At 45.1% G+C, this 26,668-nt stretch overlaps 1 protein-coding gene across 1 annotated transcript; it reads right to left on the reverse strand.

Moving 5' to 3' along the window:
- Positions 1–369: 369 nt before the first annotated feature.
- Positions 370–16,119, reverse strand: LOC308462328 (transcription initiation factor TFIID subunit 9-like). Its single transcript, XM_080979984.1, has 7 exons — positions 16,004–16,119; positions 15,740–15,821; positions 11,397–11,533; positions 7,692–7,826; positions 6,799–6,880; positions 5,674–5,787; positions 370–836 (listed from the first exon to the last, which is right to left on the reverse strand). Exons 1-7 carry the CDS (start codon positions 16,115–16,117, stop codon positions 670–672), a joined length of 831 nt encoding a protein of 276 aa, XP_080836110.1. The 5' UTR covers positions 16,118–16,119; the 3' UTR covers positions 370–669.
- Positions 16,120–26,668: the final 10,549 nt, after the last annotated feature.

Below are 26,668 nucleotides of genomic sequence, written 5' to 3' on the forward strand. Positions count from 1 at the left end.
AGGACAACTGTAAACAATTAACATCGCTAGTAAGGTTACAGGAAGCTTTGTAAGGATAAATTTATTACTTATTGTAGTTAAGTAAGGAATTATGTAAGGGTAAGATTTAGCAGGAATAAGAAATAGAGGAAAATGCAAGGTATAGAGTTTAAGTTTGAAAACCACTAGTCAGGGAGGAGGGAAAGTTACTGGCTCATGGAGCCAAATGTTTTATTTTTGGGGGAAAGGCTGTTATGATGTTACGCAAAGAAAATAGATGTAAAAACCAATAAAAATTATTTGAAAGAAGAAGAAAAAACTGCACTCTTCCCCCCGCAACCCCCATCCAAGAAAGACATGTAGGAAACAAGAGTACCACCAGAACAGATCCACAGGTGCTGCTTCTTTTAATTCCAAGAGAGATCGGAGGAATGGGCTATGGCAGGATGAGAATCAACTTTTTCCAAAGCTCTTGTGCTAAGCCTTCCACCATCTAAGGGCTTCCACATGTTTTCCATCTAAGCTCCCATCAGTCCCAGTTTGGGTCCACTGCAGCTAGACTGTAGCCAACTGGGAGAGTAGAGCCATATGCTTGTCTTCTGCCCCTCCATCCCCTCCATTCTTGAAGGCTTCTGGAGAGGGAGAGGTGGAAGCGCCACAACTAAGGCAAAAAAAGGTGAGCGTTCCCTTTCACAAGTTATCGTAGTCGTCGTCTTCCTCGTGCTTCCTCTTCAAAGTGTTCGCCTCGCCAGAGCTGCCCTGCGACGACACCATGTTGGTGGTGATGAGGATGTTTTTGGACCCGATCAGGGAAGGGTTGATCAGCACATTCTGGACTGTGGGGGTAGTTGGAGTCGCTGAGGAGGAGAAAGGGAAGGATATTTGTTAGATAGTTATACTGCCTGTCTGTATGCCAAAAATCAAGAATGATAGATAGATGGATACATGGAGGGATAGATAGATAGATAGATGGATAGATAGATAGATAGATAGATAGACCGTATTTTTCGCTCTATAAGACGCACCAGACCACAAGACGCACCTAGTTTTTGGAGGAGGAAAACAAGAAAAAAAATATTCTGAATCTCAGAAGCCAGAACAGCAAGAAGGATCGCTACACTGTGAAAGCAGCAATCCCTCTTGCTGTTCTGGCTTCTGGGATAGCTGCGCAGCCTGCATTCGCTCCATAAGATGCACACACATTTCCCCTTACTTTTTAGGAGGGAAAAAGTGAGTCTTATAGAGCAAAAAATACGGTAGATAGATAAGATAGATAGATAGATAGATAGATAGATAGATAGATAGATATAGATAGTAAAAGCTGGGGGGAAATATGGGAGAAATGTACATTGATAATGTTGTCTATAAGAATAAAAAAATTATTGTAAATTAGTTTGGAGATGGTATTTAACACCAGTCAGATTAAATCAAATAAACAAGGAATATTCGGTGCTATGTTGGAGGGGATGCCAGGAAACAGGGAATTACGTTCACATGTGGGGGTGTACACATGTACAGGTTTTTTGGCAAAGGGTGTTTAAGGAGATAACAGAAACCACTGGGTTAAAGCTGATCAAAAGTCCAGAGGTATAATGATTATCGATTTACGATGGGGTGGAAGGTTCTCAGGCTATGAAGGACTTGCTCACAAATTTATTGCCAGCTGCATGAGTTATTATAGCTAGGAAGTGGAAGGAGCAAGCAGGATTCCCCAAAAAATAGACTAAAGGCAATTAGTATTTCATCCAGCAGAGCTTTACTGCTACTGAAGGCAAATGAGCACAGTAGTCAGAAATCCAATACATTCAGGATTGGTACTGTCCACAAGAAATCCAGTTGCAGCAGACTTACTTTGCTGCTTCGCTTTTTATCTGTTTCCATGCCTCATAAGAACACAAGAGTCTGACTTCTGGATCAGGCCATTGGTGCATCTAGTCCAGCATCCTGTTTTCACAGTGGCCAACTGGTTGCCTATGGCAAACCAGCAAGGACCTGGGCAGAATTGCACCCTCTGCAGCCAGCATTCAGGAAGAGACACAAGCACAGCCCTCTCCTCCCTGAATTTGCCTAACCCTCTTTCAAAGCCATCTAGGTTGTTGGTCATCACTGCCACACGCGGAAACAAGTGTCAGTTTGCATTTCTTGGCACAGAAAATATTGATATTCCAGGCAATCAAAGGAAAGTATTCCTCTATGCAACAACAGCTGCCAGGATGCTCATAGCAAAAAGCTGGGGGGACGGGACCTCATCAATAAAAGAATGGCAAATTAAACTTTGTGAATATATAAATCTGGCAAGATTTACAGCATTCTTAAGGGGACAACTGGACCAAAAATCAGCAGAAGAATGGGATTGTGTCAAAGACTGCATGAAATAAACATTGTTCTGGAGTAAATATATCGGTATGTTATGAATGAAGCTTTGCAGGGTTAAAGAAATTGAAAAAACGGTGCAAATGGTATAAAGATAGAGGTAATTTACATTAGACACAACAATTCAGAACGATTAAAAATTCTGAAGTCTCAAAACAGAGGAAGGAAGTCAATGTATATGTGTATATGTACGTAAAGTTTGTTATAATGGTATGGTTTTCTTTGTTTTCTGTTCTTTTTGTTTTGTTTTTCCTTTTTCTTTTTGGATTTTCTGTAATTTTTGTTCTAATTTCGTACTGAAAATAAAGTAGAAGAAAATAAAATATTGATCTGATGTGTAGAGATCTTTCCTATTCTAATTAATTCAAGAGGGTTCTGAGAGCTTTTCTCTGTGTGAAAGAAACAAGCTGAAGGTTTGTGATGTTTTCAGTTATTCCTTCAGAGAAGCCGAGTACAGCTGGCTTAAACTGGTCCTGTTATGTCTTTCTGCCAAGGTCTTGCTGACTGTAATAAGGCCAGAAGGAACTTGGATTTCACACTTTCTCTTTCTATCTCTCTTCCTTCTGGTGTGGTGTTTTGTATACAGTGGGTTTTTTTTAAAAAAAAATTACATTTCCATTTTATAATATTTAAATACATCCTTATTGTTACCTTAACTCTTTGCTCATATGAGCTAATCGACTTCCCTCCCTCCCGTCTCATGGTTCTCATAATTCATTTCTATATCCTAGCATTTGTACCTCTTCCAATTTACATTTCACTTATTCCAATTATCACAAATTTTGAGTAAATATAAAAAGGCAGAAATCATTGTTACAGGTCTTTTCAGAACAACCCCGCTAGTGTTGTTAATTGTTCTTCAATTATCCTTCAAATATTATACAAATTTACTCCAGTCTTTTTGGAAAGCTCCATCACGCTGGTTTTTGATTCTCCCAATCAGCTCTACCAATTCTCTATACAGTGTTAAGGTTTAGTCTTATTATAAGTTATTGTATGTTTAAGTTAAGTCTGCTGCAACTGGATTTCTTATGGACGGTGCCAATCCTGAATGTATTGGATTTGTGACCATTGTGCTCATTTGCCTTAAGTAGCAATAAAGCTCTGCTGGATGAAATATTAATTGCCTTTCGTCTATTTTTTGGGGAATCCTGCAACGTGTTTTAAGTTTTTGCTCTGACAACTGTACGTCAGAGTTCTGCTCTGGATCGATATTGAGTAGAATTAATGACAGAAAGTGCCATAGTTACAGCTGTGTGCCTCACAAAGAAGTACTTTGTTCCTAATCTGCCCTGAATCTTCCAACATTCAACTTCAGTGTAAGGAGACCAGCTGGCTCCCTCTATCCAGACTGAGTTAAGGATGCGCCGGAAATATTTTTTGCAGGAGAAACAGCCTTGAGGCAGCTGGGTGAAGAGTAAACACCCTGTTTTTCGCACAGAGGAATGCAGCTCTGATAAGACAGGCATGCTTTTGCTCTGTGAAGGTGACTAAATTTCTAAGCATATGTGAAGTTAAGGCGAGGGGATGCCTCTATAGAAAACCTGTGTACTTTGCAGGCCTCTGGAACCCATGAAAGTGGCTTCCGCAACAGCCATTATTCTCAGCCAATAAACTTGCATCAACCTTTTTCATTCAGCGTTTCTCAGGATGCCCAGAGCTGCACTTTTTATTATTATTACAGTCAAACCTCCATTTTTGAACATTTCGGCTCCCGAATGCTGAAAACCAGGAAGTAACTGCTCCCGTTTTCAAACGATTTTCGGAAGCCGAACATGCCACATGGCTTCCGTTTTGCGTTTCCCTATTGCAGGCATGTCCAACAGGTAGATCGTGATCTACCGGTAGATCACTGGACGTCTGTGGTAGATCACTGGCTGCCTCCAAAGAAGCTCAACAAGTTTGGCTCCCCTAAAAAAAAGGCTCAAAACTTTTGCCCTGCACCCCCCTCAAAACGGGGCTTTACTCCTCCCTAAAAAAACCTCAGCAACTTTGACCTGAACCCCAAAGAAACAGGCCTGTCTCCTTCCTCAAAAAAGCTCGACAACTTTGATCTGAACCCCCCAAAAGGGGGTAGATCACTGCCAGTCTTTAACTCCGTGAGTAGATCGCAGTCTCTCGGAAGCAGGCCACCCCTGCCCTACTGTATTGAGGCTTCCACTTTCAGTTTTCGGTCATCTGACGTTTCGGAAGTCCAATGGTCTTCCGGAACAGATTACGTTCAACAACTGAGGTTTGACTGTATTATTTATTGAATTTATATACCGCCCTATACCCAGGGGACTTGGGGCGGTCCACAGAATAAAATCAAGATATAGTGGATGCTCGGGTTGCGAACGTGATCCGTACGGGACACATGTCCGCAACCTGCAGCGTTCGCAACCCGCAGCTGCGCATGCACGAGTTGTGATTCGGTGCTTCTGCGCATGCGCAAAGCGTGATGTAGCGCGTCTGCGCATGCGTGAGTGCCGAAACCCGCAAGTAACCCGTTCCAGTACTTCTGGGTTTCGGCGGTCCACAACCCAAAAAAATGCAACCTGAAGCAGCTGTAACCCGAGGTATGACTGTATAAAACCACAAAATACCTAATAAAAATACGAACAACAACCCAATAGCCTACCCTCCAAGAAGGTGGCACAGGTATGGGGTTTCGTCCTCTGGCTAGAAATGGATGTCAGCCTTCACAACAGCTCCTCTGCCTTAGGTTCAAGAGAAGCAAATGGTCTGCCCATCCTTATTCTCAGCAGCGGCTAGTGCCCACTGGGGCTGGCAAGGCAAGAAGCACAGAGACCAACAGCCCCTCCAAACCTTGCAAATAAAGAGAAGGCACACTTGAGATCAAGGGACGCGGGTGGCGCTGTCGTCTAAACCACAGAACCTAGGGCTTGCCGATCCGAAGGTCAGTGGTTCGAATCCCCGTGACGGGGTGAGCTCCCGTTGCTCGGTCCCTGCTCCTGCCAACCTGGCAGTTCGAAAGCACGTCAAAGTGCAAGTAGATTAATAGGTATCACTCCGGTGGGAAGGTAAATGGCGTTTCCGTGCGCTGCTCTGGTTCACCAGAAGTGGCTTAGTCATGCTGGCCGCATGACCCGGAAGCTGTACACCAGCTCCCTCGGCCAATAAAGCGAGATGAGCGCCGCAACCCCAGAGTCATCCGCGACTGGACCTAACGGTCAGGGGTCCCTTTACCTTTACCTTACACTTGAGCTCACACTTTTCACACCCGCCAAAAGGTTTAGCTTTTGTACCGCAGAGTCCTGGCTCCCCCATTTGAGGAAAAGCTTTGCAGCTATAACACCTGGTGGCGTGGCTTGCTCTCACCTGATTTTACGGAGGTCTGGGAGGTTGGGATCTGCACCGTGAATCTTTGACCGGTCAGAGGCATGGGAGTGCCAACTTTCGTTGAAACGGACACCGTCTGCGCCGAAGGTGTTCCTGAAATTCACACAACCAGGATTCAGTTTCGAAGCAGCAACCCGTTGTTTTTAAATCCAAGGTGACATATGGAGGTTGCCAGTCAAAAACATGAAGAATAAGGCTCCATCTGTACTATGCATTTAAAGTAGATTATCGCTCAACAGTCATGGCTTCCCCCAGGAACTGCTGTTTACCTCTCACCCCTCTTCTCTTGCTATCTGTGTTTTATCAGTCGTCTTCTTATTTTGACTATCATCAAACAGCCATAGGACACATTGAAAATATACATTTAGAGCATGATGGTGCCACGTTAAAGTAATGGCTTCTTCCCCAAAGGATTCTGGGAGCTGTGGTTTGTTAAGGGTGCTGAGAATTGCTTGTTGTTGTTTAGTCGTGTCCGACTCCTAATCCCCTCACAAAACTACAATTCCCAGAGCGGTTTAACCTCTTCTTAGGAAGCTCTGGGAATTACCGTATTTTTCGCTCTATAAGACGCACCAGACCATAAGACGCAAGTAGTTTTTGGAGGAGGAAAACAAGAAAAAAAATATTCTGAATCTCAGAAGCCAGAACAGCAAGAGGGATCGCTGGGCAGCGAAAGCAGCAATCCCTCTTGCTGTTCTGGCTTCTGGGATAGCTGCGCAGCCTGCATTCGCTCCATAAGACGCACACACATTTCCCCTTACTTTTTAGGAGGGAAAAGTGAGTATTATAGAGCAAAAAATACGGTATGAAGGAAATAAGGGCTTCCAAACAACTCTCAGCAACAAACTATGCTTCCTAGGATTCTCTGGGGGAAGCCATGGCTGTTTAAAGTGGAATAAGAGCGCTTTAAATGTATAATAATTTATTATTTATACCCCGCCCACCTGGCTGGGTTTCCCCCAGCCAGCCACTCTGGGATGCTCCCAACAGAATATTAAAAACACGACAAAACATCAAACATTAAAAACTTCCCTAAACAGGGCTGCCTTCAGACATCTTCTAAAAGTCAGGTAGTCTTCTATAGAATCAGAAGCTGACACTTGCCTAACGTTGGCGTGCTGGGCCTGCTGGTGACGGCGCCGACACTCAGTCGTGGCACCGTGATCCGTGCCGCGGAGGAAGTCAGCTGGAACGAAGCAGCACCCAATAAATAGGTCATTCAGGGTCACTGGCTCAGAAAACGGCCTGTTTTAAAAGGGAGGGCCGAGCATTCAGTAATACTGTGTCATGGGCTGGTTGGATGCGGAGGGATGGTGGAAGGAAACCCCAGGAGGAAAAGGCTCAGAGACCGGGAACGGTGGTGAGATGACGATGAGCAGACAGAGGAAGAAGACGATAACGGACTGGCATAACAAACAACAAGAATTTGCTGAAATGGCACAGTTGACAAACAGCCTGAGAGGCAACTCAAAACAAACATTTATGGGAAAATGGGATAGATATAAGACATATGTTCAAAAATATAGTAAAGGTTCGCTATCTATGCTAGCATTCGAGTGACGTTGGAGAGGATTGAGTTGAGAAATAAGATTAAGGGTACATATTGATATAGGAATGCATTAGATAAAATGTAAAGAAATATATAATAATAAAGAGTACATTCATTTGTAAAAAAGGAATATACAACGGGATAGACAGGAAGTCCAAAGTGTTGGTACATATATGATTTTGGAACAGCTTTGTCTGTTTTTCCTTTCTTTAGGTACACAAATTTGGTATATAAATTTTGTATACATGTTGGAAATTATAATATGCCCTGTGATGTAATGTGATAATGTATACATATGTGACATAAGAACGTTAATTAAAAGAAAATTTAAAAGACAGAGGAAGAAGGCTAGGAGGAGGAGATGTCGGAAGCTGGAGAGGCTACAGGGTTCAGTGAGCAGGGAGAGTGTGTGGCAGACAGACTCTTCCATTTTGGGTAGGCTCCTTACCTTCTTCTGAAAAGACTTCAGCCTGTAATTTGGCGCTGTGAGGCAGTATCTATCCGGCGGTAACCTTGGGCCCGAGTACGGCTTTATCAGAGGCAACGGCGTTTGGTTCTTCTGTCTCGCAATATCTAGCAAAAACTTTTTCCAAGAAGAAAAAAAAGAAGAAGAAGTAATAAGAACACAGGAAGGTACCTTGAATACTAAGTCAGCCCATTGGTCCAGCAAGCTCAGTATTGGGCTCTCTGATTGGAAGCAGCAGCTCTCTAGGGCCGGCATAGGCAAACGCGGCCCTCCAGATGTTTTGGGACTACATCTCCCATCACCCCTGACCACTGGTCCTGTTAGCTAGGGATGATGGGAGTTGTAGTCTCAAAACATCTGGAGAGCCCAGTTTGCCTATGCTTGCTTTAGGGTTTCAGGCCAGAGTCTCAACCAGCCTGACCTGGAAGAGATGCCAAAGATTAAGTTTAAGACCTTCTGCATGCAAAACAGGAGCTCTACAGCTAAGCTCCTCTCAAATTCCTCCTCAGCACCGATCATACTGTTGAAGGGGGAAATCACAAAGTGCTGGTCCACATCTAGGCCACATTGACAGCGTACAGTGATACCTCAGATTAAGTACTTAGAATCATAGAGTTGGAAGAGACCACAAGGGCCATCGAGTCCAACCCCCTGCCAAGCAGGAAACACCATCAGAGCACTCCTGACATATGGTTGTCAAGCCTCTGCTTAAAGACCTCCAAAGAAGGAGACTCCACCACACTCCTGGGCAGCAAATTCCACTGTCGAACAGCTCTTACTGTCAGGAAGTTCTTCCTAATGTTTAGGTGGAATCTTCTTTCTTGTAGTTTGGAGCCATTGCTCCGTGTCCGCTTCTCTGGAGCAGCAGAAAACAACCTTTCTCCCTCCTCTATGTGACATCCTTTTATATATTTGAAGATGGCTATCATATCACCCCTTAACCTCCTCCTCTCCAGGCTAAACATGTCCAGCTCCCTTAGCCGTTCCTCATAAGGCATCGTTTCCAGGCCTTTGACCATTTTGGTTGCCCTCCTCTGGACACGTTCCAGTTGGTCAGTGTCCTTCTTGAACTGTGGTGCCCAGAACTGGACACAGTACTCCAGGTGAGGTCTGACCAGAGCAGAATACAGTGGCACTATTACTTCCCTTGATCTAGATGCTATACTCCTATTGATGCAGCCCAGAATTGCATTGGCTTTTTTAGCTGCCGCGTCACACTGTTGGCTCATGTCAAGTTTGTGGTCAACCAAGACTCCTAGATCCTTTTCACATGTACTGCTCTCAAGCCAGGTGTCCCCCATCTTGTATTTGTGCCTCTCATTTTTTTTGCCCAAGTGCAATACTTTACATTTCTCCCTGTTAAAATTCATCTTGTTTGTTTTGGCCCAGTTCTCTAATCTGTCAAGGTCGTTTTGAAGTGTGATCCTGTCCTCTGGGGTGTTAGCCACCCCTCCCAGTTTGGTGTCATCTGCAAATTTGATCAGGATGCCCTTGAGTCCATCATCCAAGTCGTTGATAAAGATGTTGAATAAGACCGGGCCCAAGACAGAACCCTGTGGCACTTAATTCGTTCCGGAGGTCCGTACTTAACCTGAAACTGTTCTTAACCTGAAGCACCACTTTAGCTAATGGGGCCTCCCGCTGCCGCCACGCCGCCGGAGGACGATTTCTGTTCTCATCCTGAAGCAAAGTTCTTAACCTGAAGCACTATTTCTGGGTTAGTGGAGTCTGTAACCTGAAGCGTATGTAACCTGAAGCATATGTACCCTGAGGTACCACTGTACGCTTAAAGCACATCAAACAGTCATGAATTCCGCCAAAGAATTCTGGGAGCTGACGTTTGTTAAGTACGTAAGAATCATAGAATTGCAGAGTTGGATCCAGGAACCCACGGATTATCTAGTCCAACTCCCCTTGCAATGCAGGAATAGGAAGGTGGCCCATACAGGAATCGAACCCGTGACCTTGGCGTTACCAGCACCACGTTCTAACCAACTGAGCTAACTCTTGGCCTTGAGGATGCTGAGAGTTGTTAAGATGCCCCTATTCCCCTCACAGAGCTATTATTTGAAAACTGTACAGTGGTGCCTCGCAAGATGAAAAGAATCCGTTCCGCGAGTCTCTTTGTCTTGCGGTTTTTTCGTCTTGCGAAGCAAGCCCATTAGCGGTTTAGCGGATTAGCGCTATTAGCGGCTTAGTGGATCAGCTGATAAGCGGCTTAGTGGCTTAACGGATCAGCTGTTAAGCGGCTTAGCGGATCAGCTGATAAGCGGCTTAGTGGCTTAGCGGATCAGCTGATAAGCGGCTTAGCGGCTTGGGAAAAAGGGGGGGGGGGAACCCCGCAGGAACTCGCAAGACATTTTCATCTTGCGAAGCAAGCCCATAGGAAATTTGTTTTGCGAAGCACCTCCAAAACGGAAAACCCTTTCGTCTAGCGGGTTTTCCGTCTTGCGAGGCATTCGTCTTGCGGGGCACCACTGTATCTCTTGAAAACTGAGAGGGGGAAAAGAGCTCTCCAAACAACTCAGCGTTCTTAACAAACTGCACCTCCCAGAATTCTTTGAGGGGGGAGTCAACACTGTTTAAAGTGCTATCGCAGCGCGTTAAATGCAAGGTGTGGATGGGGCCTTAGCCTCTCTTATCCTTAGCCTCTCCCTGCTACCTTTTATTTGCTTGGTTAGATATTGTTTACCTGCCACCTTCCTTCCATAAAAGGACCCAGAATTATATATATGTGGCTCCCAAGTGATCTACCCAGGCACTTCCAACCGGCTTAGTTGAGCAAGGCGATGGCCTTGCTTGACTTCCAAACACACCCCAGGGCCCTGTCTACCCTGCTCACCTTAATTTTGCACAGAGCTATGCTCGTGTATAGGGGACGTGGGTGGCGCTGTGGGTTAAACCACAGAGCCCAGGACTTGCCGATCAGAAGGTCGGCGGTTTGAATCCCCGCGACACGGTGAACTCCCGTTGCTCGGTCCCTGCTCCTGCCAACCTAGCAGTTCGAAAGCACGTCAAAGTGCAAGTAGATAAATAGGTACCACTCCGACGGGAAGGTAAATGGTGTTTCCGTGCGCTGCTCTGGTTCGCCAGAAGCGGCTTAGTCATGCTGGCCACATGACCCGGAAGCTGTACGCCGGCTCCCTCGGCCAATAAAGCGAGATGAGCGTCGCAACCCGAGTCGGTCACGACTGGACCTAATGGTCAGGGGTCCCTTTACCTTTTATGCTCATGTATGGCTATAATAAGAATCCTTCCCTTTCCCCAATACAGTGGTACCTCGGGTTAACATACGCTTCAGGTTACAGACTTCGATACCCAGAAATAGGACCTCGGGTTAAGAACTTTGCTTCAGGGTGAGAACAGAAATTGTGATCCGGCGGCGTGGCAGCAGCAGGAGGCCCCATTAGCTAAAGTGGTGCTTCAGATTTAGAACAGTTTCAGGTTAAGAACGGACCTCCAGAACAAATTAAGTGCTTAACCCAAGGTACCACTGTCTCACATGATGATTTAGAAAGTTCCAGAGCCATTGATGTATTAAAACATCACTGATGTATTAATCGCCTTTCAAACTGCCATCTCAAGGCCCTTTACACGCAAGGTAATAATAATAATAATAATAATAATAATAATAATAATAATAATAACAACAACAGTTAAAGGATAATTAAAACAGTTAAAACATACATCTCTGGGTGGCGGCGAAGTGAATGACTGGTCTGTCCTGCACTGGATAGCCAGCCTCACATCATCTGCGTCGACGCTCGACTTCTTTGCGTGACTGGAATAAATTTTGGCATCTTCCAAGATGGTTGTCACATATCCTGTAAGGAAGTAAAAGCCAGAATGCAAGAACATAAGAGCGGCCTGCAGGATCAAGCCAAAGGCTCATTTAGCCCAGTATCCTGTTCACACAGCGGCCAACAAGGCGCCTCTTCTGGGAAACCCATACGCAGGACCTGAGGACAACACTTGCGATTCCCCACTTGCGATTCCCAGCAAATCTGTGTTCAGAACAGTGATAGAAACTCAGATATATAAGCTGGGCACCAAATGGCTCCTTAAACAAGGGCTACAGTTGCCAAAACAGAATGTCTAGTTGCCATTTTTGGGGCCCGATGGCTCAAAAACCATATTTTTCAATATGATTTTTTGGTTCCTGAAACTCACTTCTGATTGTTTAGATAATATATAATGGGTAGAATTCCACTGTAATGTGCTCTACGTGGGGCTACCTTTGAAGGTGACCCGGAAACTACAACTAATCCAGAATGCAGCAGCCAGACTGGGATCTGGAAGCGGCCGCTGAGACGACATAACATTGGTCCTGAAAGACCTACTGGTACATCGGCTCCCAGTACGTTTCCGGGCACAATTCAAAGTGTTGGTGCTGACCTTGAAAGCCCTAAACAGCCTCGGTCCTGTATACCTGAAGGAGCGTCTCCACCCCCATCGTCCAGCCCAAACACTGAGGTCCGGCGCAAAGGGCCTTCTGGCGATTCCCTCCCTACGAGAAGCCAAGTTAAAGGGAAGCAGGCAGAGGGCCTTCTCGGTAGTGGCGCCCTCCCTGTGGAACGCCCTCCCATGAGATGTCAAAGAGATAAACAACTACCTGACATTCAGAAGACATCTGAAGGCAGACCTGTTCAGGGAAGTTTTTAATGTGTGACATTTTAATGTATTTTTAATCTTTGTTGGCCCAGAGTGGCTGGGGAAACCCAGCCAGACGGGTGGGGTACAAATGATAAATAATTATTATTATTATTATTATTACAGGATAGGGGATTAGTGTGCGAAAACAGTTGCGATCCAAGGATCCCCAGGCATGCACCTCCAGATGGCGCCCAGGCATCTTCACTTGGTCGCAAGTGGCAGATAGCCAGGTGCAAAATGTGCCTAGCAGCTAGCCCATTCCTAACTGTCAGGGACTGGGCAGAGGAGGAATGGTGGAGATCGCCTCCCCATCCTCACCTTTCCAGGGAGGAGGAGAAAGAAGACAGTATAGATTTACAACAGGGGTTTGAGGGAGGTCGCAGCTCAGAGACAGGTGAGGGGGAAAGTTGGGAGATCATAGGAGAGCCGGAGCAACACCTAGCTGACACGTTGGCATTAGAAAGCATCCCAGACCCTCCATCTCCCAGAACCCGGCAGGCCTTAAAAGTAGGAGAGCAAAGAGCTCAAAGGCACATAGCAGCACCCATAGAGGAGGTGATGAGAATGACAAATGAGGAAGTGGGAGAGATGGGTGTAGAGATTCACAAGCGACAACACCATTATCCATTAAGCATTACTGTATTTTAATACAGTGGTACCTCGGGTTAAGTACTTAATTCGTTCCAGAGGTCCGTTCTTAACCTGAAACTGTTCTTAACCTGAAGCACCACTTTAGCTAATGGGGCCTCCTGCTGCTGCCACGCCGCCAGAGCACAATTTCTGTTCTCATCCTGAAGCAAAGTTCTTAACCCAAGGTACTATTTCTGGGTTAGCGGAGTCTGTAACCTGAAGCGTATGTAATCTGAAGCGTATGTAACCAGAGGTACCACTGTATTGTGTTGGAAGCCACCCAGAGTGGTTGGGAAGGCCAGCCAGATGGGCGGGGTATAAATAATAAATTATTCTTATTCTTATTTTTATCCAAGAGGCTGGGTTCTATAGCCTCTCTCTGTAAAGACTGAAATGAAAAAGGACTGTAAGAAACTTTTCCTTGTCTCTATACTTTCCTGGGCAACCAGCTGGGAGCTGCTGACGGCATCTTGACACTAACACTGGTTCAGAAAGTGCCTCTGAAAGTGGAGGCAGCCCACAGCAGCCACTGGAAGCCTTATTATCCTCTGATCCTCTCTTAAAGCCATCCAAGTTTGGGGTGATATAGAAAAAATGGGGTGGGTTGGCTTTTGCTGCCCAACTCCCCCAAGGGACTGAATCCTCTAAGTCCCTGATTGGTCAGAGATGAATGGATGGAGGCAGGAGGCAGTGAAAGCAAGGTAGATCTTTATTTTTCTGTTGCAACAGAGTTCTATTTATTTTTCTGTTGCAACAGAGTTCCCTCTCCTCCTTGCAAGGAGGCAAGAAAGACCCCGAACCAAGAAGAAACCTCTCTTTTTAAGGTTTGCATTTTGGCACAGAGAAGAAGCACACCCCCTATACAAACAGTCAGAAATTACATCGCACCTAAAGTGGGGTTGCTGTGGCTCAGGCAGGCCAAGGTGCGATATTCCTGAGGATTTGGCAAGTTTCACATAGTTCCAGACAGAATTTACTTTGGCATTTGATATGACAATCAAGATGCCTGTCAAACATCCCTCAGTGCAGAGCATCTGAGCAAACAATCCCAATTAATACAAAGGAGGTTCATCAATATAGGAGAGGAATCCCTTCAGGAAATTCCCCTGATTGCTATCTGCCTACCTGTTCAGGCAAGGGGGATTAAGGAGACAGAGGAAATATTGAGTCTTTAGCGAGAGCCAAGATGGCTTTCGGATTGCTCTCCTGTACTGTTTTAGATATGTGGTTTATATACTTACCTTGTGCAATTATCAACATGTATTCTATATTTGAGACCTTAGAATTCCTATAACAACAGAAAGTTGGTTCTGCCAGGAGCTCAGACTTCTGGGTAAAGAGGGAAGTTCAGAATAAAGCAATTTCTCTCTGCTAGCTGCTGGCACTCTCACCAATTTCTCCTGTGCTACTTTGTACCAGGGCTTCAAGGCCCAAGGTGTGTTTGCCTTGTGCAATTATCAACATATATCGGAGACCTTAGAAATCCTATAACAATACAGTCATACCTCGGGTTACACGCGCTTCAGGTTGCGTTTTTTTGGGTTGTGGACTGCCGAAACCCAGAAGTAACGGAAAGGGTTATTTCTGGGTTTTGGCAGCCGTGCATGTGCAGAAGTGCTAAATCGCGCTTTGCACATGCGCAGAAGCGCTGGATCGCAACCCGTGCATGCGCAGATGCGGGTTGCGAATGTGCATTCCACACGGATCACATTCGCAACCCGAGCGTCCACTGTACAGTGGTACTTCTGGTTGCGAACGGGATCCATTCCGGAGGCCTGTTTGCAACATGAAAAGAGCGCAACCCACAGCGGCGCATCTGCGCACGCACGGGTTGCGATTCACCGCTTCTGCACAAGCGCGTAATATCATTTTGCGCGTCTGCACATGCACAAGCGGCAAAACCTGGTAGTAACCCTGTCTGGTACTTCTGGGTCGCCACAGGACGTAACTTGAAAGAACGTAACATGAAGTGGACGTAACATGAGGTATGACTGTATGTACACAGGCTAAGACCCTACCTGCCTGCGGACTGTCTCGTCAAAGTGGTGCATGCTCTAGTTCTCTCCCGCTTGGACTACTGCAATGCGCTCTATGTGGGGCTACCTTTGAAGGTGACCCAGAAACTGCAATTAATCCAGAATGCGGCAGCTAGACTGGTGACTGGGAGTGGCCGCCGGGACCACATAACACCGGTCCTGAGAGATCTGCATTGGCTCCCAGTACGTTTCCGAGCACAATTCAAAGTGTTGGTGCTGACCTTTAAAGCCCTAAACGGCCTCGGTCCAGTATATCTGAAGGAGCGTCTCCACCCCCATCGTTCAGCCCGGACACTGAGGTCCAGCTCCGAGGGCCTTCTGGCAGTTCCCTTATTGTGAGAAGTGAGGTTACAGGGAACCGGGCAGAGGGCCTTCTCGGTAGTGGCGCCCACCTTGTGGAACACCCTCCCTTCAGATGTGAAGGAAATAAGCAGCTATCCTATCTTTAAAAGACATCTGAAGGCAGCACTGTTCAGGGAAGTTTTCAATATTTAATGCTGTATTGTTTTTAACATTTGATTGGGAGCCGCCCAGAGTGGCTGGGGAAACTCAGCCAGATGTGCGGGGTATAAATAATAAATTATTATTATTATTATTATTATTATTACTCCTACCTGGCGGGGGCAAATTGACCCAAACCTTTGACATGGAGGCGACATTTTGTTTACTTTAAAAAAAACCAAAAACCCACACAGCATGGAGACAACTTACTATATGCAAACTCCAGCATCTGATTTATAACCCGTGGCTCATATTCCGTGATCCCCATGTCTTTCAGGATCTGGGCCATCACCTGTGCAAACCAAGAGAGCAGAAGGGCGCGTGAGAGGGAGGATCCCCGTTACGGGCTGCAAACTGGGCTGCAAGCAGGAAATGCAACCGTTTTCCTTGCAGCTGCAGCCCCTGCAAGCCCAGGGGGTGGGGGTCCCCGGCAGCCCCTCTCCGCTCTCCCCGCCTCCCCTCCCAACCCCACACCTGAGCGTCTTTGGGCGCGCTCTTGGGCGACGCCATCTTCACCGCCTCCATCGCCGCCATCGCTCCCAGGCGGTGGGGGGGGGGGGGGAAGAGCAGCTGCAGCTCACTGGGCATGCGCCCCCCCATGTGCGCATGCGCAGTAGAGGAAGTGAAGCGAAAGCCTGGCAGTTTCTCCCTCTTACGATTGCCCGATTGGCTCGTTGACTATAGAGGGGTTGCTGGGATTTTTTTCAAAGACTAGCGCCTCCACCGTCCGGAGGCAGCACTTCCGGGTTTCCTTTGACAATGTCATTTTAACTGTAGCTGCGAAGGAATCACTCGCGTTGATTAAGGAGCAATTGAAGAAATTCTAGATTGCGGCTGCGATTTCACTTAAGTGGCAGCAGCAACACTCTGCTTCCTTCCTTCCTTGGAGATTTCTATGTTTTAGCTGACATTCCTGCCATTGCAGGGGGCTGGACTAGAGGACCCTCAGGGTTCCCTTCCATCCCTGCAATTCTGAAAAAATGCGGTGAAAATAAGCTCAGGAGTCCACGTTTATTTTCTGCCTCGGGTTTTATTTCTTTTCTTTTTTTTTAACAAAAAAATTTATTGGTTTTCACAAAATTATAAACAAACAAACACATAAAACAAACCAACATAACTCATAACCTTATTAAAAATTACACTTATTAACATTGTTAAGTGACTTCCTCGCTTCCCCTTGGTTGAATTTCATTGCATGTCCTTTTAACGGTATTCCAAATCACAGTTCTTATAAAGTTTAACTTGAACATTAACATCCTTAGATCTTTTCATTATGAAATTAAACATAATAATTCATCACTTAACTTAAATAAAATCCTAAGTATCTGCAAACTGTTTTCAGTTAATTTAACTTAACATATTTAACTAAATAATCATTAAATTTAATCCAATCTTCCTGATCTCCTCCTTCTGGTCACGGACTCTTCCAGTTAGGTCAGCTAGCTCCGAAAAATCCATCATCTTCATCTGCCATTCTTCCACCGTTGGTAGATCTTGCATTTTCCACTTTTTGGCTAGTAAAATTCGAGCAGCAGTTGTAGCATACAAAAATAATTTAACATCTTTCTTGGGCAATTCCAAGCCTGTTATTCCAAGAAGAAAGGCCTCTGGTTTCTTTATAAATGTATATTTCAACATTATTTTTTCAATTCATTATAAATCTTTTCCCAGAAGTCTTTCACCTTGGGACAGGTCCACCACATATGATAAAAGGTTCCTTCCTTTTCTTTACATTTCCAACATAGATTGTGACAGTTATGATATATCTTTGCTAATTTTACAGGAGTCTCGGGAGTTTGGGTTTGCGTGTGTGTTCACGTGTGCTTCTCAGCATTCAGATGTCACCCTGCCCAGGTCAACGTAACCCCTAGCTAGGTCCGTATAGTAAAAGCTATGGTTTTCCCAGTAGTGATGTATGGAAGTGAGAGCTGGACCATAAAGAAGGCTGATCGCCGAAGAATGGATGCTTTTGAATTATGGTGTTGGAGGAGACTCTTGAGAGTCCCAAGGACTGCAAGAAGATCAAACCTCTCCATTCTGAAGGAAATCAGCCCTGAGTGCTCACTGGAAGGACAGATCCTGAAGCTGAGGCTCCAAGACTTTGGCCACCTCATGAGAAGAGACGACTCCCTGGAAAAGACCCTGATGTTGGGAAAGATGGAGGGCACAAGGAGAAGGGGACGACAGAGGACAAGATGGTGGGACAGTGTTCTCAAAGGGACCAGCATGAGTTTGACCAAATTGCGGGACGCAGTGGAAGACAGGGGTGCCTGGCGTGCTCTGGTCCAGGGGGTCACGAAGAGGCAGACACGACTAAACGACTCAACAACAACAGCTAGGTGATGGTTAGAGTCTTAGACTAGGACCTTGGGTAGAAGAAGAGGCTTTGGATCCCTCATTGGCTGTGGAGCTCACTGTGTTCCCCTGGGGACCAGTCCCTGCCTCTCAGCCTAGCCCACCTCACAGGGTTGTTGTCAGAACGACGTGGGGAGGAGGAGGGGAACCGTGTACCCCACCATCCTGTGCCCCTCGGAAGACAAAAGAGACAGGGCCTTACGACAACCCTGCAATGTAGCCCATTATTCCCATATCGTAGACCAGGCACCCCCAAACTCAGCCCTCCAGATGTTTTGGGACTACAATTCCCATCATCCCTGACCACTGGTCTTGTTAGCTAGGGGTGATGGGAGTTGTAGTCCGAAAACATCTGGAGGGCCGAGTTTGGCAATGCCTGTCGTAGACGAAAGGTAGGCGAGAGCCGAGAGGTGTGGTTACAACCCTGCAGTGCAGTCTATGTGTCCCGTCCCCCGTGCTTGGAGCAGGGCTGGGGAACCTGTAGGGCTTAAACTTCCAGCTCCCACCAGTCCCAACTGGTTGAACGGCCAGTGGCCTGGAGGTGGCGGGGTTCGCCTCCCAAGAAAATCCTGCAGGGTCAGCCTTTTGAAAATGCTGCGCTGGGAATCGCACTGTCCGACTCTTTGCAGAAGATAATAATAATAATAATAATAATAATAATAATAATAATATATTATGCAAAGAGTTGGATGATGCGTCGTCAGAACGCGGCCTGAAACATATTGGTGTGATTCCCAGTGCAGCATTTAATAATAATAATATTATTAATAATATTATTATATTCTGCAAAGAGTTTGGTGATGCGTCGTCTGAACGCGGCCTGAATCCTATCAGTGTGATTCCCAGTGCAGCGTTTAATAATAATAATATTATTATTAATATTATTATATTCTGCAAAGAGTCGGATGATGCGTAGTCTGAACGCGGCCTGAATCCTATCAGTGTGATTCCCAGCGCAGCATTTAATAATAATAATAATAATAATAATAATAATAATAATAATTAATAATGCAAAAGTGGTGGATGCAAAATAGCAAAAACTTGGCTCTTTGGAAACCAGCGTGCAGGAGCGGGGTTTGCAGCAACCGGAGACTGGGAGGCCTTCGAACAGGGCGAGAGCTGACCTCCGGGGTCTTGCAGGCGGAGGGGAAGGAAGAAGAGAAGCAAAAGGGAGCCGGGCTGGAGCTGCCGTTCTCTCTGCATCGCGACACGTTAACGTGGGGATGTGAACTCCAGTCGACCGCAGTGGGGCTTCCGAGTCTAAAAAAACACGCGCGATCGCGGTTGCAATTCCTCGAAAGGAGAGCGGAGGGTGGGATCCTGTTAACTGTTGGAACTCCAAATTGCGGGCTTGGGTTTTTTTTTATTATTAGTAGTATTTTTTACAATGCAACATTTTACTTTTGTGGTGGTAAAAAAAAAAAGTCACATTTTACGGATAAAATGCAGAACCCTGAAATACTGACACATTCTCTTATCGTGCACAATGCTGAGGTTCACTTTAAAACTGCATTTAAAAATGTACCAAAAAAAATCAAACCCACAAAGCTTCTAAAAAAGGAACCTGCAGGCATTTCCTCTTGTGGAATGTTTAAAAAGTTAGCCTAACTAAAGAAAACAGTAGACTTCTTGTGAAGGTTTTGAAGAAATATGGATCAGTTCATTTTATTTGGGAATTCAAGCGGGCGTGGGTTTATGTCAGTGCTTCGGCCAGCAAAGACAGTCTCTTTCCGAGCAGCCCAAGGGAACGCAGCGCTTAGATGAAATCGGGGTCAATCGATCCATAATTTAAAATAGAATCAAAACAAAAAACACAGTTGCATTGGCCGGGAATCGAACCCGGGCCTCCCGCGTGGCAGGCGAGAATTCTACCACTGAACCACCAATGCAGGCACGAGCTGAAGTTTTTTGCAGGGATGCATGTGCACATCATGCCGGACGCTTCTGGTTGTGACTGCGCAAGAGCATCCTTGCTAATTGCAGTAATTAAAAAGAGTTGCTGCAAGAAAGCTGTGCATGCAAATGCATTGGTGGTTCAGTGGTAGAATTCTCGCCTGCCACGCGGGAGGCCCGGGTTCGATTCCCGGCCAATGCAAGAAGCTCTTTTTTTGCTGCCCCCCCACCTAGGAAAGGTATCCAATGTTCTGCAGTTGCAAAAGCAAATACTACTCTCCTGGCATAAGCTTTCTGTGCACCACCATCAATTTCAAGAGGTGCATGCAGACTGCTGGCTTGTGCTGTGGCGCACAAATGATTTTGCTCCAACAAATGTTAGTTGCTTTTGCAATGACTGGATTCTCTTGCATGGGGTGGAGGTGGGGGAGGAGAATTTGCATTGGCTGGGAATCGAACCCACAGTCTACCACTGAATCATCAATGCAAGCAAACCCAACATCTGCTGACATTGTTTTAATTCCGTAAAAAGAATTTTCAATGTATATGTCATGCATCCTTTGTTTTGTAAGCCCCCAAAGTTTCTTCAGCTTTATACACCATTGGACATAATAATAATCCCCAGAGTGTGTGTGTGTGTGTGTGTGTGTGTGTGATCAGCAGTACACAATTTATATCACACCTTGGTCTCCTTTTATATTTTTACTTACTCAAGGAGGCCACATCAACCAAAAAGTGTTTTGTTGCAGTTTCAACTAAAATGAATTAGCGCTTTAGATGACTTAATTGACTTACCAGTGCCAGAATTTGTGTGCTATCAACAACTGTTTTGCAAATTACCACCAATATTAAGGAAGCTTTCTCTTTCTATACTTTCCTGCCTTTCCCTTCCCTCTGACCTAACTTTCCAGTTTCCCTTGCACCATTCATAACAACCTTTTATAACATGTACATACAGGGATGTGCATAACAGGTACATAACATGTATCTGATGGATTGGACTGTGGTCTGCGAAACAAATTTATTAAGCCATTAAAGCGTCACGAGACTCTTTGTTGTTTTTTCTGTAAGAGATTAAATACTGCCACCCTTCTGGAAAGTTTTGATTTTGGGGGATGGGGGGGGGGGGGAGTCCAGCCCAGCTATCCACAACATGATGCCTTCTATTTTGAAGAAGGCTCTACTAACCCACTCTCTGATAAGCCCTCTTCTCTCTCTCTTTTTTTTTAAATGATATTTATTTCAGATTTAAAATTACAAAAAGGAAGAAGAAAAACCATACAAAATACAAGGAAAACTTTAACCGTAGAATAAACAAATAAAAAAGAACAATAAAATAGAATAAAAAAGAAGACTTAACAAAAGATATAAAAATACATTAAGTTAAAATAAAACAAAAACAGATTAAACCTTTACTTAACCTTTTACCCTTTACTTATTTCCATGACCTCCTCTCACCTCCCAATTTTGTATTCTAGTTCAGATCGTATTTCCAGCAAATCCTTCTAACCTTATTTTCATTTACGTATTTTAAAATTTCAAATAATGTAATTAAACTTCCTCCATTTCATCAAATTCAACAACTCATTTTTGCTTAGTCCATTATATCATATCTACCAAAACGACCTAATATTCTTTTTCCAACCTCTTTCTAACATTCTTTTATATTGCAGTATTTTTGAAGATATATTTTGAATTTTTTCCAATCTTCTTCCATCGACCCTTCTCCCTGGTCTCGAATTCTGCCGGTCATCTCAGCCAGTTCCATATAGTCCATCACTTTCATCTGCCATTCTTCTCGGGTAGGCAATTCTTGTGTCTTCCAGTACTTCCCAATGAGTATTCTTGCTGCTGCTGTCGCATACATAAAAAATTTTCTGTCTTCCCTTCGCACCAATTGGCCGACCATGCCCAGAAGAAAGGCCTCTGGTTTCTTCAGAAAGGTATATTTAAATACCTTTTTCAATTCATTATAAATCATTTCCCAGAAAGCCTTAATCCTTGGGCATGTCCACCAAAGGTGAAAAAATGTACCCTCAGTCTCTTTACATTTCCAACATTTACTATCTGACAAATGATAGATTTTTGCTAGCTTGACTGGGGTTAAGTACCACCTGTAAATCATTTTCATTATATTTTCTCTTAAGGCATTACATGCCGTAAATTTCAAACCTGTGGGATAAGCCCTCTTCTCTCTCTGCCACAACTAGCAGGCCTTGTAAATGGATTGCCAAATTTATTACATGGTGTCTGCTTTGTGTGGGGCTCACCCTATGAACGATAATCCCCAGATTTCATGGGGTGTTTTTTTACAAAAAAAAAATGAATATATAACCAGTCACTTTCCAGCATTTGTAGAACCTGAGATATGAGGCCTAAATTGCCCTGTTGGAACAAGCAGGATTCAAGCACAAAAACCTTCTGACCTTCAGAAGGTTGGTGGTTCAAGCCCACCCAGGGACGGCTGTGAGAAGGAATTCTGCATTGCAGGCGGGTTGGACTAGATGACCATCAGGGTCCCTTCCAACTTTACAGTTCTATGATACTATAATTCCCCTGTAGATTCCAGCGCCTGGTAAATATACAGGTCCTGTCTGTCTCATTTATGTTCATGAAAAATTAGACTGCTCCCATTGCTTTCTGTATTTCACTTTGCCCCCACCCACCCCAGAAAAAAATCATGTTGTTATAAGAATTCTAAGGTCCCAAATATATACCCTATAAGGGAATAAAGGTAAAGGTAAAGGGACCCCTGACCATTAGGTCCAGTCACCGTTTACCTTCCCACTGGAGCGGTACCTATTTATCTACTTGCACTTTGACATGCTTTTGAACTGCTAGGTTGGCAGGAGCTGGGACCGAACAACAGGATCTCACCCCGTCGCGGGGATTCGAACTGCCGACCTTCTGATCGGCAAGTCCTAGCTCTGTGGTTTAACCCACAGCGCCACCCACGTCCCCCCATAAGGGAATACAGTACCCCATAAGGGAAAGGGAGCAGTTTCCCCCCCTCTAACACCGTGGACGAGGTATTTCGACTCCTTGAAATCTGGGTCTGGAGACTCCCTTGCGATGGCAGAGTTAAAAGCAAAGGCTTCAGAATAATTTGGAAAATGCCGCTGGGAGTGAGGGATGGTCTGGGGCCTCGGCCTTCACATCATCTTATCTCAGTTCCGCCTTTCAGGCTTCCTGCCGATAATAAACAATAAATCTCAAGCATCGGACATCAATTCTGTTGCTGCTGTGAAAAGGGCTGCCTTAGAATTCACAGGGTTTTGTCTGTTGGGTTCTATGTATAGCCCAGAAACCTAAGGCTACAGGAAGGATTCATCTATGCAAGCCTTCTTCAACCTGGTGCCCTCCAGATTTTCTTGGACTCCCGATAGAGCTGCCATATTTTGGGGACGTGAAACTCAAAAGTTGTTGTTGAGCTTTTTTGGGGAAACTCGTAGAAATTCCGAGCGCATAGCAACCCATTTACCAGCAAAGTGGGCAAAATAAATAGTATATTAAAACTATAATCTGAATTATAATAATGAAATAGGTAAAGGTAAAGGGACCCCTGACTCTGGGGTGGTGGCACTAATCTCGGTGGTGCATGCTCTAGTTATCTCCCGCTTGGACTACTGCAATGCGCTCTACGTGGGGCTACCTTTGAAGGTGACCCGGAAACTGCAACTAATCCAGAATGCGGCAGCTAGACTGGTGACTGGGAGCGGCCGCCGAGACCATATTACACCGGTCCTGAAAGACCTACATTGGCTCCCAGTACGTTTCCGAGCACAATTCAAAGTGTTGATGTTGACCTTTAAAGCCCTAAACGGCCTTGGTCCAGTATATCTGAAGGAGCGTCTCCACTCCCATCATTCTGCCAGGACACTGAGGTCCAGCTCCGAGGGTCTTCTGGTGGTTCCCTCGCTGCAAGAAGTCAATTTATAGGGAACCAGGCAGAGGGCCTTCTCGGTGGTGGCGCCTGCCCTGTGGAACGCCCTCCCACCAGATGTCAAAGAGATAAACAACTACCTGACATTTAGAAGACATCTGAAGGCAGCCCTGTTCAGGGAAGTTTTTAACGTGTGACATTTTAATGTATTTTTAATCTTTGTTGGAAGTCGCCCAGAGTGGCTGGGGAAACCCTGCCAGATGGCCGGGGTACAAATGAAAAATTATTATTATTATTATTATTATTATTATTATTATTATTATTATCATCTCTCTTTACTGGCCGAGGGAGCTGACGTTTGTCCGCAGGTGCCTGAAGCCAGCTCCCCGTAGAGCCACATCCTTGGGTGGGATCCTGCCCTAGACCAAACCTTTAAGGTACAATGGTACCTTGGGTTAAGTACTTAATTCGTTCCGGAGGTCCGTTCTTAACCTGAAACTGTTCTTAACCTGAAGCACCACTTTAGCTAGTGGGGCCTCCCGCTGCTGCCGCGCCACTAGAGCACGATTTCTGTTCTCATCCTGAAGCAAAGTTCTTAACCTGAAGCACTATTTCTGGGTTAGTGGAGTCTGTAACCTGAAGCATATGTAACCTGGAGCGTATGTAACCCGAGGTACCACTGTACATGGCTTCCCTCCAGAGGATTCTGGGAACTCTCCTTTACCCCTTCCCCAAAACTACAATTCCCAGCACCCTTGGCATATCGCCGTTCCCAGGATTCTTGGGCAGGAAAAGACTGGGCTTTAAACACGTGGCAGCATAATAAAAGAGCAGAATCATATTTATTAGGAATTTTGAATAGAGTCATCCCAAATGACAAAATTTATATTTTCTTGTGCGCAACAACAGCAGCGAGAATGTTGATAGCCAATAATTGGAAAGGAAATTATGTTCCAACCAAAGAAGAATGGTTGAATAAATAATACTTGGAATGAGCAAAGTTGACTGATTTGATAAAACAAAAACCAAAAAATATAATCCAGAAACAATGGAAATGTTTAAATGATTATTTACATAGACAAGGATTGAATGTAAGGTATTGGTTGTTTGTGTTCAGAATAGATTTATGAAAGATTTAGAAAGCTTATTGATTAGAATATTTGTGTGAGATTGTATGGGGAAACTACGGAATAACAGATACAATCTTGCTTAAAAGGTATATAGGAAGTGCAGTGTAAGCGATGGAAGTGAAATTTCCTTATTATTTTCATATTGAGATATTTGTAGAATAAACTTGGAAGAAATTCTTCCAACTTTTCTTCTTCTTTCTTCTTTTCTTCTTTTGTTCCTTTTTTTCATATATATGTGCTTATTTGAAATATATACGTACGTATGTATTTGCAATATTTTGCTTATATTTTGTAACAATCATGTTAAATAAATAAATAAATAAGCATGGCAGCCAAAAAAAAAAGAACCTCTTAGCTGCTCTTGGTCTAATTTTGTTTAGTTTCTCAGTTGCTGGCTTTTTCCACACACCCCCACCTACCCCCCCCCCCCCGCAGTACCATCTCAGTTGCCTCCTCCTGCAGTTTTGCATCTTGCCTCTTTCGTTCGGCTTACGGCAAAGCAGCCTCAGTGACGTCTGTCGCACCCGGTCTGATTTCCTTTTTAAAAATTAAAAATTAAAAATAAGAGCATCAGCATCCTATGCGCTGCAAGGGGTGATGGAGCCACGTGAGCCTGTTCAGGGGATTTTCTGTGCAAAAGGGTGAGGAGGAGAATGACTCATACACTCCATCAAGAAAATTGGCACTTTTATCAGAGTCAGGCCACACATCTTTTGCATGCTGCAGGGGTGGGGGACGTTTGCCAGGCAGCCTGGCAAACGGTACACAAGTTGGAGAGAAAAACCCGAAAGGAGGGGGCTTCGTATTCAGTTTATTCTTATTATTAATTCACGCCCCCCCCCCAATATCCGAGCGAGGAGACAATCCAGGGGTTCCCATTTCCCGTCTCCGTCAGCGGAGACGGTGGTGTCATTTAGGACGTAGGTAATGGTAAAAATTAGGGACACGGGTGGCACTGTGGGTTCAACCACAGAGCCTAGGACTTAGAATCATAGAATCATAGAGTTGGAAGAGACCACAAGGGCCATCGAGTCCAACCCCCTGCCAAGCAGGAAACACCATCAGAGCACTCCTGACATATGGCTGTCAAGCCTCTGCTTAAAGACCTCCAAAGAAGGAGACTCCACCACACTCCTTGGCAGCAAATTCCACTGTCGAACAGCTCTTCCTGTCAGGAAGTTCTTCCTAATGTTTAGGTGGAATCTTCTTTCTTGTAGTTTGGATCCATTGCTCCGTGTCCGCTTCTCTGGAGCAGCAGAAAACAACCTTTCTCCCTCCTCTATGTGACATCCTTTTATATATTTGAACATGGCTATCATATCACCCCTTAACCTCCTCTTCTCCAGGCTAAACATGCCCAGCTCCCTTAGCCGTTCCTCATAAGGCATCGTTTCCAGGCCTTTGACCATTTTGGTTGCCCTCCTCTGGACACGTTCCAGTTTGTCAGTGTCCTTCTTGAACTGTGGTGCCCAGAACTGGACACTTGCCAATCATAAGGTCAGCGATTCGAATCCCCACGTCGGGGTGAGCTCCTGTTGCTCGGTCCTAGCTCCTGCCAACCTAGCATTCCGAAAGCACACCAGTGCAAGAAGATAAATATGTACCGCTCCGGCAGGAAGGTAAACGGCGTTTCCGTGCGCTGCTCTGGTTCGCCAGAAGCGGCTTAGTCATGCTGGCCACATGACCCGGAAGCTGTACGCCGGCTCCCTCGGCCAATAAAGCGAGATGAGCGCCACAACCCCAGAGTCGGTCACGACTGGACCTAATGGTCAGGGGTCCCTTTACATTTAAAGGTAAAAATTAAGGCTTTATTTACACATGCATACAACCTGAGCGTAAAATGGAGGGGCTCATAACATTGACACCCCCTTAAAAAAA

The sequence above is a fragment of the Podarcis pityusensis genome, assembly GCF_964106645.2.
Source record: "Podarcis pityusensis genome assembly, chromosome: 13".
Taxonomy (NCBI): Eukaryota; Metazoa; Chordata; class Lepidosauria; order Squamata; family Lacertidae; genus Podarcis; species Podarcis pityusensis.

Bases quoted from the DNA above. Each gene is read 5' to 3' on its own strand.
- LOC308462328 (XM_080979984.1), bottom strand. From the start codon at position 16,117: ATGCCCAGTGAGCTGCAGCTGCTCTTCCCCCCCCCCCCCCACCGCCTG. The intron at 6,881-7,691 runs GTAAGGAGCCTA...GCTTCGTTCCAG, and splicing joins TGAAGTCTTTTCAGAAGAAG to CTGACTTCCTCCGCGGCACG. The intron at 837-5,673 runs GTGAGAGCAAGC...TCTCCTCCTCAG, and splicing joins CCAGACCTCCGTAAAATCAG to CGACTCCAACTACCCCCACA.